This window comes from Ascidiella aspersa, chromosome 4 (genome assembly GCF_963924565.1).
Source record: "Ascidiella aspersa chromosome 4, kaAscAspe10.2, whole genome shotgun sequence".
In the NCBI taxonomy this organism is placed as follows: domain Eukaryota; kingdom Metazoa; phylum Chordata; class Ascidiacea; order Phlebobranchia; family Ascidiidae; genus Ascidiella; species Ascidiella aspersa.
In genome coordinates, this window is record NC_139450.1 from 26507771 (window position 1) to 26519600 (window position 11830).

Sequence of the window (11830 nt, forward strand, 5' to 3'; positions counted from 1 at the left end):
TTTCTGCTGCTAGATGGCTGTCGTTAGCTACAAAGTGCTAAAACGCAATATTTCAGGTTTTTACCCCCCAAGCAAAGGCCCCTGGGAGTGCAGCCTCATAAACTTTTACAAAGCACCTACATACCACTCTACGCCATGTCTGAAAATTTGAAGGTTCTACGATGTCTACTTTTTCTATAAAGCTTCGGACAAAACTCGGTCTGAAACAAACCATAGGAAACCATAGGAAACCATAGGAAACCATAGGAAACCATAGGAAACCATAGGAAACCAAAAAAGAACTAGACGGGGGTGCGGTTGTTGTATATTTTGTCAGGGGATATATTTTCAGGGCTTAGTGTTTATTTTCAATTTTTACTTTATTTTAATTTTTTTTTTTTTAATTTTTTTTTTAATATTTTGTATTGTGTACTTTATATTATATATTTTGTTTTTCATTTTCCTTAACTTGTTTCTGCAAGCAAAAACAGATATGGGCCGAAAACTTCCCCACTTAAAATATGCCTTTGATGCGAATGTGGTTCAAATATGGCGTAGAATTTGGGGAATGATCGAAACATATATTTGATAAATAGAATTTACTTAGATAATGCATATGGCTATTTTATTAAATTTTGACCAGCTTACGTGTTTGAAAATCAAATATTATCATTCTCTTAAAGACTAAAAATGGTTTAACGCCTATGGTTTGCTATACTTTTGCAAACTTTCACTAGGTAATTTTTTACCGTAGCTTGGTCCGAGCAATCACTGTTAAAACAGGCTTTAAATCTGTCGTTTCAAACAATATGAAAAACACTATTACGTGCCTAATACGCAAACTATTAAATCGAAAGTTTTGCTAGATAAGTTTAGGTCTGATGTTGGTATGCTGGTTGGAGCAAGATGCACAACAGGTGCTAACAGAGAGGCGTAGACTGCCTTAAGATTTCGCATTTAAACTTGCGGCGGTAAATACACCCTATTGACACTTAATTATTACGCGAAGCTTATCGCGAAGTAATTGGTCGCCCCAAAAAATGCTGACGCCGCATTTAAAGCAAGCATTATAAATGTGTCGCCGATATTCTGCCTTGAACATCCCTACTCGAAATGCTTCCCTCCGTTAATTGTACGGTGGGTGAAACTTTATTCACGGCCTTACCTCTTTGTGTATTACCGCGACAATACGATGAAATACGATTTGGAGAATATTGGAAACATCGTATTTGGAGAATATTTGCTATTTGCACCTGTTCTGTATGTTACTCCAATCCAACATATCTACACACAATTATGAGTTGTGTATAATAATATAATAACTTATGGCTTTGAAGCGAAGGGGGTTCAAATATGGCGTAGATTTTGGCAAATGATCGAAACATACATTTGATCAATAAAAATTTACGTAGATAATGCTTACGGCCATGTTATTACATTTTGGTCAGCTAGCATGTTTAAAAAGTCAATATTTTCATTCTCTCTAAATGATTTAACGTCTATGGTTTGCTATACTTTTTCCAACTTTTACTGTGTAAATTTTTACCATGCCTTGGTCTGAGCAATCACTGTTGAAACAGAGTTTAAATCTGTAGTTTTGAGCAATATGCAAACACGTTTATGTGCCTAATAAGCCACGTTTTATATTGAAAGTTTTGCCAATTTAAATCCAATAAACGCAAGATTTATTTATTTATGACGCCATGTTATGACGTAGCTTTGTAACGTCGTCGTTAAGAATGCGTTAAACTTAAGCTTTTTGTTGTTGCGGCCCTTGTATAATTATATTTGCTTAGACCTGGTGTTGATATGTTTGAATGGTGCAACAATTACAACATGTGCTAACAGAGATGTGTACACTGCCTGTAGGATTCGCATTTAAATTTGCGGTGGTAAAATATTTTGTGTTGTAAGAGCAATAGTTTTTTTACTTAGAGAGGCCTCTTTATGAAAGGCAAGTCGCATGTGCATAGTTTTACTAGGCAAGCCACTTCCAACACAAATGTTGCACGCGCGGGACAATAGGGCGCAGCAGGGATGCCAGCAGCCGCCTCGTCGCGACGCGAGCTGGACAAAGCAAGCGAATATGAACGAATTCTGTATGAAAGTTTTTCTGCTGCTAGATGGCTGTCGTTAGCTACAAAGTGCTAAAACGCAATATTTCAGGTTTTTACCCCCCAAGCAAAGGCCCCTGGGAGTGCAGCCTCATAAACTTTTACAAAGCACCTTCATACCACTCTACGCCATGTCTGAAAATTTGAAGGTTCTACGATGTCTACTTTTTCTATAAAGCTTCGGACAAAACTCGGTCTGAAACAAACCATAGGAAACCATAGGAAACCATAGGAAACCAAAAAAGAACTAGACGGGGGTGCGGTTGTTGTATATTTTGTCAGGGGATATATTTTCAGGGCTTAGTGTTTATTTTCAATTTTTACTTTATTTTAATTTTTTTTTTTTTAATTTTTTTTTAATATTTTGTATTGTGTACTTTATATTATATATTTTGTTTTTCATTTTCCTTAACTTGTTTCTGCAAGCAAAAACAGATATGGGCCGAAAACTTCCCCACTTAACTTATGCCTTTGATGCGAAAGGGGTTCAAATATGGCGTAGATTTTGGGGAATGATCGAAACATATATTTGATAAATAGAATTTACTTAGATAATGCATGTGGCTATTTTATTAAATTTTGACCAGCTTACGTGTTTGAAAATCAAATATTATCATTCTCTTAAAGACTAAAAATGGTTTAACGCCTATGGTTTGCTATACTTTTGCAAACTTTTACTAGGTAATTTTTTACCATAGCTTGGTCCGAGCAATCACTGTTAAAACAGGCTTTAAATCTGTCGTTTCAAACAATATGAAAAACTCTATTACGTGCCTAATACGCAAACTATTAAATCGAAAGTTTTGCTAGATAAGTTTAGGCCTGATGTTGGTATGCTGGTTGGAGCAAGATGCACAACAGGTGCTAACAGAGAGGCGTAGACTGCCTTAAGATTTCGCATTTAAACTTGCGGCGGTAAATACACCCTATTGACACTTAATTATTAGGTGAAGCTTATCGCGAAGTAATTGGTCGCCCCAAAAAATGCTGACGCCGCATTTAAAGCAAGCATTATAAATGTATCGCCGATATTCTGCCTTGAACATCCCTACTCGAAATGCTTCCCTCCGTTAATTGTACGGTGGGTGAAACTTTATTCACGGCCTTACCTCTTTGTGTATTACCGCGACAATACGATGAAATACGATTTGGAGAATATTGGAAACATCGTATTTGGAGAATATTTGCTATTTGCACCTGTTCTGTATGTTACTCCAATCCAACATATCTACACACAATTATAAGTTGTGTATAATAATATAATAACTTATGGCTTTGAAGCGAAGGGGGTTCAAATATGGCGTAGATTTTGGCAAATGATCGAAACATACATTTGATCAATAAAAATTTACGTAGATAATGCTTACGGCCATGTTATTACATTTTGGTCAGCTAGCATGTTTAAAAAGTCAATATTTTCATTCTCTCTAAATGATTTAACGTCTATGGTTTGCTATACTTTTTCCAACTTTTACTGTGTAAATTTTTACCATGCCTTGGTCTGAGCAATCACTGTTGAAACAGAGTTTAAATCTGTAGTTTTGAGCAATATGCAAACACGTTTATGTGCCTAATAAGCCACGTTTTATATTGAAAGTTTTGCCAATTTAAATCCAATAAACGCAAGATTTATTTATTTATGACGCCATGTTATGACGTAGCTTTGTAACGTCGTCGTTAAGAATGCGTTAAACTTAAGCTTTTTGTTGTTGCGGCCCTTGTATAATTATATTTGCTTAGACCTGGTGTTGATATGTTTGAATGGTGCAACAATTACAACATGTGCTAACAGAGATGTGTACACTGCCTGTAGGATTCGCATTTAAATTTGCGGTGGTAAAATATTTTGTGTTGTAAGAGCAATAGGTTTTTTTACTTAGAGAGGCCTCTTTATGAAAGGCAAGTCGCATGTGCATAGTTTTACTAGGCAAGCCACTTCCAACACAAATGTTGTACGCGCGGGACAATAGGGCGCAGCAGGGATGCCAGCAGCCGCCTCGTCGCGACGCGAGCTGGACAAAGCAAGCGAATATGAACGAATTCTGTATGAAAGTTTTTCTGCTGCTAGATGGCTGTCGTTAGCTACAAAGTGCTAAAACGCAATATTTCAGGTTTTTACCCCCCAAGCAAAGGCCCCTGGGAGTGCAGCCTCATAATCTTTTACAAAGCACCTACATACCACTCTACGCCATGTCTGAAAATTTGAAGGTTCTACGATGTCTACTTTTTCTATAAAGCTTTGGACAAAAGTCGGTCTGAAACAAACCATAGGAAACCATAGGAAACCATAGGAAACCATAGGAAACCATAGGAAACCATAGGAAACCAAAAAAGAATAACGGCAAAAACAAGATATGTCCCGAAAATAAATTTTCGGCCCATATAATAACGGCAAAAACAAGATATGTCCCGAAAATAAATTTTCGGCCCATATAACAAGATATGTCCCGAAAATAAATTTTCGGCCCATATAATTATTTTGCCGGTTTTAAACTGCTGAACGGTCTGGATCGAAATATAATACGAGTATTCGGTAAAGCTGCTTACAATAGTAGCTATCAACCAGGCATACGCTTTGCGTGCAATGTTTTGAATCGTTTGCGGTCCCTTAAAATAAAAAAATACCTTAAAAAGAATAACGTCACTATTTCAAGAAGAAGGATATAACATAAAAAAACTTATTTTTTAGTATGGGTTTACTTCATTCCATTTACCTATAGCTATATAATTTTCTAAACCTCCCTATATAATTCTAAGCGCCACTCACCTTTCTGTTCTTTGTTTAAGGTTTGAAACAGGTTTTGGCTAAAAGTATTGGGATTTTTGTTCACTATAATGCCGGTAGATTTATATTTGGTTAAAAATCTATTTATTGTTACGTTCATTTCCAAAGCTCACTTTTCATTTTCCAAAAGCTGACATCACCTTCGCACCAAATCGTACAGCAAATAGTAAGGGATGGGGATTTAAGCTGCAAATTTATGCAGTTGTATATGAATTTTTGAAAATTAGAACGTTATATAACCTCACATTTAAACATTGTTTCAGGGAATATAATAAAGCTTTTAAAGCCTGGAAAAGATCATTTGAGTACTGGAAGAAAACATATGGACCGGACAGTTGCTGCGGCAACCAATAATTAGGATTCAACCTGCTAAATATCTTATATCGTAGTTATCATCAAGTAGTTCTGTTGTACACATATATTTTTAAACGGCGTTTCTCACGTAGCGTAAAACCAAGGTTTTCTGTCTTTATGCGCATGACAAAATGTAAGGAAAAATACAAAATAGTGATAAACTATTAACTTCGGAACAACGAAAATATTTTCATCTCCAAACATGTAAAACGTAATTTGGCAAAGAAATAGTGCAAATATTTTCTTTAATTCTCATTCGCGAGGCAACTATTCTTTAAAACATTTTTTATGGTTATAGTATGATAATGAAATTGATTCCGGGGTGGATGTTTAGCAACCGACTTGTACTGGCAGCGTTAAATCACAGTAATTGAACTGATCCAGATAAAATGTATAAAGAAGATTTGTGAAACAAGACACCGATGCCACACGTATGCACTTTACACCAGCTTGACTGTTAACAACCGCTACGCAAATTCCTAAAACAGTAATATTAATCTTTAAACATGTTGTGATTTCGATACTGGTTTAACACCATATTATAGTTTAGATTTTTTAGACCCCTAAAATATATTTGTTTAGATAATTGTTACTATTAAAGGGAAGAGTTTAAACAATCAGTGGTATTTTCATGACCTAATTGGACCAGTTATGTCTTAAAATGTATTAATTTTAAAATGTAAGAGAAGTTTGCCCCTCATTTACATGTTTTTTTAACAAAGCAACAATTTTGAACATGCTTAACTGAAATGATGTCTTTGTGTTCCACTCAACAACTTAACGCACTTTTTGCAGTCCGGGCAGATAATTTAAAACCACCATTTGCATTGGTTGTTTCTCCTGTAAGAGTTTATCGTTAATACGGCGTCAAAGTCAAACAACACAGCACAATTTGACAGTAAACCAAAATATGCTGTGATGCTCCCACTTGAATAAGAGAAGCATATAGTATAAATATCGAAACAGTGAGAAAAACTGATGTGTAACAACTCTGGCTGATCAAACTGTTAATGTATATGTCGATTTGTTTCCATGCAAAAAAAATGAATAAGCAAAAGACTATATAAGTGTGTATAGCTTGCTTTCATCAAATATGTATTAGACTACCGGAAAAGTCAACACAAAATCTTTACTTGATTGTAGAATTCTTGAGGTTGTTTTGAACAAAAGTATATATTAAGTAGCCGTTGCAGTCACTAGTTACCTAGCCTCCCGTCGGTTGGGCGTGTACCTTTTGCGTGGGCATCAGTCAGTCTTGCCGAAATAATCGGCGCGACAGACAACCGCATCTCTAGCTCCGCCTGCGGAAAGGCTGTAGAGTTGCTTATTTAACTTAAAAACTCATTTAGCCATAATAATAAAACTATTTTGGCCCCGATATGCAGGCTAGATATATTTGGGAGGAAATTTTAATAAAACGTCTTGCGGCCTTTCAGGTTGGCAGTGATTAAATAATTATTTCTCTTGTCAGCGTATCAATACATTTGATTTTAAATAAAAATACATTTTCTTAGTTTTAAAATTGCTTTTCGCAAGTCAGAATAGGTAGATTCTACAACTACAAAATATCTACTGTAGGCTACGTGTATCAAACTATAGTGTAGCACCCCGCGGCTTCTGTAACTCGTTACTTGACCCCCTGCAGAGGCCTCTAGTTTTGGAGGCTGTCATCTAAATCCATGTTTATAAATTTAACTGAATAACCTTTTGTCTTCCGTGATGGTTGATTTTTAAATCACGAAAATTGAAAGAACATCAAGGTAGGCCTACTATAATTACTATTTTGCTTTAATTGAGTGTTTTCAAGTCAAGGTTTCAAATTGACTTGATGTGACTTAAAGTCGTTTCGTAAAACCGACTTGGTTTAAATTAAGCCATTTACAAATATTACTTGTTGAATAAAATTTAGTTTATGACAAGTGCCCCGCCAAACATTGTTCAGCATGTAACATTGATTAACATTGATTTGATAAATTTATTTTTGTTAGCTTCTATGCAAGTTACGGAAATTGAATTAGCCTTGTTATTTTAATGACTTGAACTGGGGACTTGGTTTCACTAACGACGTGGACTTGATTTGCTATTTGTTACGAACAACTTGACATGGACCAAACTGTTTTTTGAATGACTTTTTTTTTAAAGACTTGCTTACCGCACGGGTAACTATTTATTGTACACAAGATATCAAATGATAGGCTAAGGATAAGCTATGGCTAACAGAAAACAGTTGATACAAAAAAACTGATGCAATGACGTCACGCTTCAACCTCGGTTGTACTATCCATCATCGCATGCGCTATGACGTCAAAAGATACTTCCTTTAACCATGCCCAGGTTGCACAGCCAGGTTGCCCGGCCTAAATTGCTAAGCGTCTATCAAAAGAGTAGACTTCGACAACTATAGACTAGTTTTAGCTTTACTAAATAAGATGAGATTTTAAATTAGAGAGGATTTTCCAAATTAGGTTAGATTAGCCTTCCTAGTTCGGCGAAAACGTCCTCTGAAACATAAAGGCTGTTATTTCAAGCTAAATTCGAATCTCTTTTATGTGCCAAGATGACATGTAACGTTAGAAATTGAAAGTTTGACCAATTAAACCTATATAAATGCAAGTTTATAGTTTTCAGCTGCTAGGAGGAAGAAATGAATAGTAAGCGGAAGTTTGGGGTTCGACGAACGCTTGCAGAATAACATAGGGGTTCGACAGTTTGCCAAAGGTTAAGAACCACTGAACTAGAACTTCCTTTATTTAAGTCACTCTACCATAACATTAAAACTTTCAAATCAGTTACCTCATACAAACTATACTGTACAAAGAGCTGTCGAACGTTGAAGTCATTATTAAAAACATACTCTGACAATCGCTGATCTAAAGAAATAATTGTTTTTGTTTTTTAACGTTTTGTTAAAATTAAAAAGAATGATTTCTTATTTTCCTAAGTCGTTCAAAAATACTTATTTTTGATATTTTTCAAGACAACATTAAACATATTGGAACTCCAGAATACACAGAACGCAAATACCTATACTGTAAGTCTGAGGAGCTACAACTAATTTTAAAAGAGCTTTGTAAAGTTATGATGCTGCTTCCAATTGGTTGTCTACTTCTGGGCCTTTCATCGAGCTTTGCAATTGTTGGTAAGTCATAGGGTATGTACACGCGTAATACATGATATCTATCGTTTGCAAAAGTATAGCCCACAGTTTTTTCTCGGTCTTGCTAAATTAACCAGAAAGTTTGTCGACCAAAAAGATAGCTCATGTGAGGAATTTTCTGTAAAGATAAATATAGACCAATTTTTTTCGCTTTGTGCGAGAAAAAACTTTCCGATTCAGAAAGATAACTTTCCATTCGGCGAAAGTAGCCTAACTGTATTACTTTAAGAATTAATTTCACATTTGCGTAATGGTTTAAAATGTAAATTGTTACAACAGCTGCGGAGTCCGTTATAAAAAACCCTAGTCTAACTCCGACCAAAAAATTAACTTGAATCCGACCCCCGAGTCCCAAGTCCGACTTCAACAAACGTGCGATTTCGTCGAGTTTCGAGTCCAAGTCCGATCTACAGCCTGTGTTTCACCCCTTTACGTAACTAAATTAAGGTTGTTATTTACAAATCTTCTCACAGGGGTGTCAAATGATTAATTTATCACCCAACAATACATGGTTGGAAAATTCTCCACCATTATGCTTTTCCACTTTACAATTAACAGGTCACAGCATTATTGGTTTCGAAATTTGGTAAATTCAACGCGCACGTCGGATTCAGGACTCGAGGAGTCTTACGTAGTCTTACTCGAATCCCGAGTCCGACTTCAGCAAAACAAACCGGCTCCGTCGAGTCCCGAGTTCTGACACGACTTCGACGCCGCAGCCCGGAATAAAATCATAGCAAAGTATAAGTTACCTCTGCAAAAAAAAAAAAAAAACAACTATGTCCAAGTGTCGCTTTTCAAGACCACAACCACAACAAAATACCTAAACTAAAATAGGGGCAATAAACTCGGTAACCCATGTTTCCGGCTGATGTTACGATATACATTATAATCAGTTTCAGCGGTCGTCTAAATATCTTACTTTAACAGGCTCCACCGATTGCAAGTTCGGACAAGGTAGCCAGCAAAACCGAACCAGCTACAACCTGATGTGTAAATGCACCTCGCCTGTTTCAGGAGACAGTTGCACCGTTGGTGAGATTTCAGTAATGTAAAGAATTAAGTGCCTATAAGTCAATGTTTTTACTTGACTTGACTTGACTTAAGTCTGTTGACCAAAATGACTTGACTTACATTTTTCTAATTTTTGTCTAATATGTTGGGATTACATTAAGTGTTTTCCATTAAAATATTTTGCAAGTTAAACTATTTAATTGCAACTTATGTTAATCTTGACGTTGATGTTCAGTTCATTCTAGAATTGTTATTTACTTGATTGCAAGCTATATAGTATTTCGTAGTTCTCTAAAAAGAGTAATTCAAATCACCCATTCTTCCAATATATAGCTATTTAACTACTTTCAGCTTGGAAGGAATTTATCCGTGGGACATTAGGCCCTATTGGAACCCCTGGTGTTGCTGGAGTACTCGGACCCACAGGGCCCCAAGGACCACCTGGTCCTACCGGGCCCGCCGGACCAGCAGGCGCCGTTGGACCCCCAGGGCCACAAGGACCACAAGTCAGCTCACAGGTCTTGGACAGTCGCGTAAAAATCCTACTTAAAAGTAAGTGTTTTAACGTAACAATATTTAGTCTAAATGAGTTTGGGAGAACACAACAAAGGCCTGTCTAAATTTCACTCTTGAGCTGCATTTGTAAACTTGCACATTTTTCTGACGTTCGATGTGCAAACGTCAAATGGAATACAAAGCAACGCGAAAAGAATCACGTAAACGATGACCGAAATCACAACAAATATGTTCAGAAGCAATCAGCAAGAAATGCCCTAACCGTTGTCAGATGTTGAGCCTTTAACCAAAAAAAAAAACGTTCACAGACAACTGTTTGGGCAGCCTTGATGACTAGCACGCTAAAAAGCTTTGGCGACCTAAAATTGGTCGAATTCAGTAAACTTAAAATTTTAAAAAGACCAGCAGCTGTTTTGAGATTTTAGCAAATAACCTAAACCGGGACCTTTTTCTAGTCGCAGGCCAATACCACATTGAAAAAGGTTTCGACGGCCGTAATACGTTTAATTTACAATATTCTTGTTAATGCGTGCATTTGTAATAATCTTATTATACCAACTGTTAATCAGGGGCACACGTAAAGGATATTTTTGCCATTGGAAATGGGTCTACTTATAAGGCAGTAAAGCGTTCCCGTCATTCTTAATGACAATGAAAAGATCTAATAAAAAACTTTTCCCTTCATTTTGTAACCCGCAAAGGGCCGTGCAACTCTTGATATTTATATTGTTTTTAAACAGACGTAATGCAATCGTGCCAAGCGCAATAAAATGTACCCAGATATACAAGTTGGAAGAACCTCTTCTGATAAATGGGTGCATGGAAAAAATCCCTGAATACCCAAACATAATAAAAGTACAAATAAGCTTTGCTTTTTACAATTTACATAATTAGATTTTTACATTTAAGTAATGAACAAGATTCGACCCTTTGCCGACGCCTGACCTAACACAACAACTGTTATAGTGTCCGGACAAGTCTTATTTATGAGCTGTGTTTTGGGTAACAGCTATAGGTGATCCCCAGAAAACGGTGGGCTTTAGGTTAAATCAATATACATAAAAATATGTCTGTTGGTTTTATTATTTTGTTTATATAGTTGTTTATAATTATTTAACACCTTGATCTTAACCCTTGTGCGACTTTCTAATGGCGGGGAAAGTACTTTCACCAAGGCTAGATGTCATTAAAAACCCACTAACCCCGTGGTTTCCAATGCGAAGTTGACTCCACAAAAAATACATGGGTTCTGCGATTACAGTGGAATTTGACATGATAAGTTTGACATAAAGAGTTTATTAAATTAAGACTTTTTTATAACTTTTTAAAAGGGAACTAAAAAATGTCGGGAGCCACTGCAATAAAGTATTAGTACGATAAGACAGCTTTGCCATTACAGACCGACTGGAATGCGATGGGGTAGTGTTCGAGGGTGTTACTGGCTGCCGCTCACCGTGACTAAATTGGGAATGTTTAACACCAAGCAAAAGGCGGTTGACCTTTGCGCGTTTTATAACGCAACGCTCTTCGACTTGGAGAGTCAGCAAATGTACGACGAGGTGTACAACTACATCTCGCACGCTTGGAATCTCTATACCGATGGTATCACACTGAACGGGGTCGACGTGTGGATTGCTAGCTTCTATCAGGTAAGAAATGCTGCTATCTAAACCAGTGGTTCTCAACATTTTATCAAGTAGAACCCTTTAACCGCTGTTCGAAACTCAAATCCAACCTAAACAAACAGCACCTGTTACCCGAAAAAAAAAAAAAAAATTGTCACTGCGAATAGAGCATAAAATATTTTTTTTAAAAGTCCAGCCACTATATTAATAGTAAAATATTAGTAATCTACTTTGCTGAATGGTATTTTGACAAAAAACCCTTATGTAGAGTGGTAGTTAATAACAA

The 11830-nt window shown here is 36.4% G+C and overlaps 1 protein-coding gene across 1 annotated transcript; it reads left to right on the forward strand.

The window, feature by feature from the left end:
- Nucleotides 1-8238: 8238 nt before the first annotated feature.
- LOC146157206 (uncharacterized) lies at nt 8239-11377 on the forward strand. The gene is made up of 4 exons (XM_083388121.1): nt 8239-8371; nt 9320-9424; nt 9755-9955; nt 11319-11377. Exons 1-4 carry the CDS (start codon nt 8311-8313, stop codon nt 11375-11377), a joined length of 426 nt encoding a protein of 141 aa, XP_083244247.1. The 5' UTR covers nt 8239-8310.
- The last annotated feature ends 453 nt before the right edge of the window (nt 11378-11830 follow it).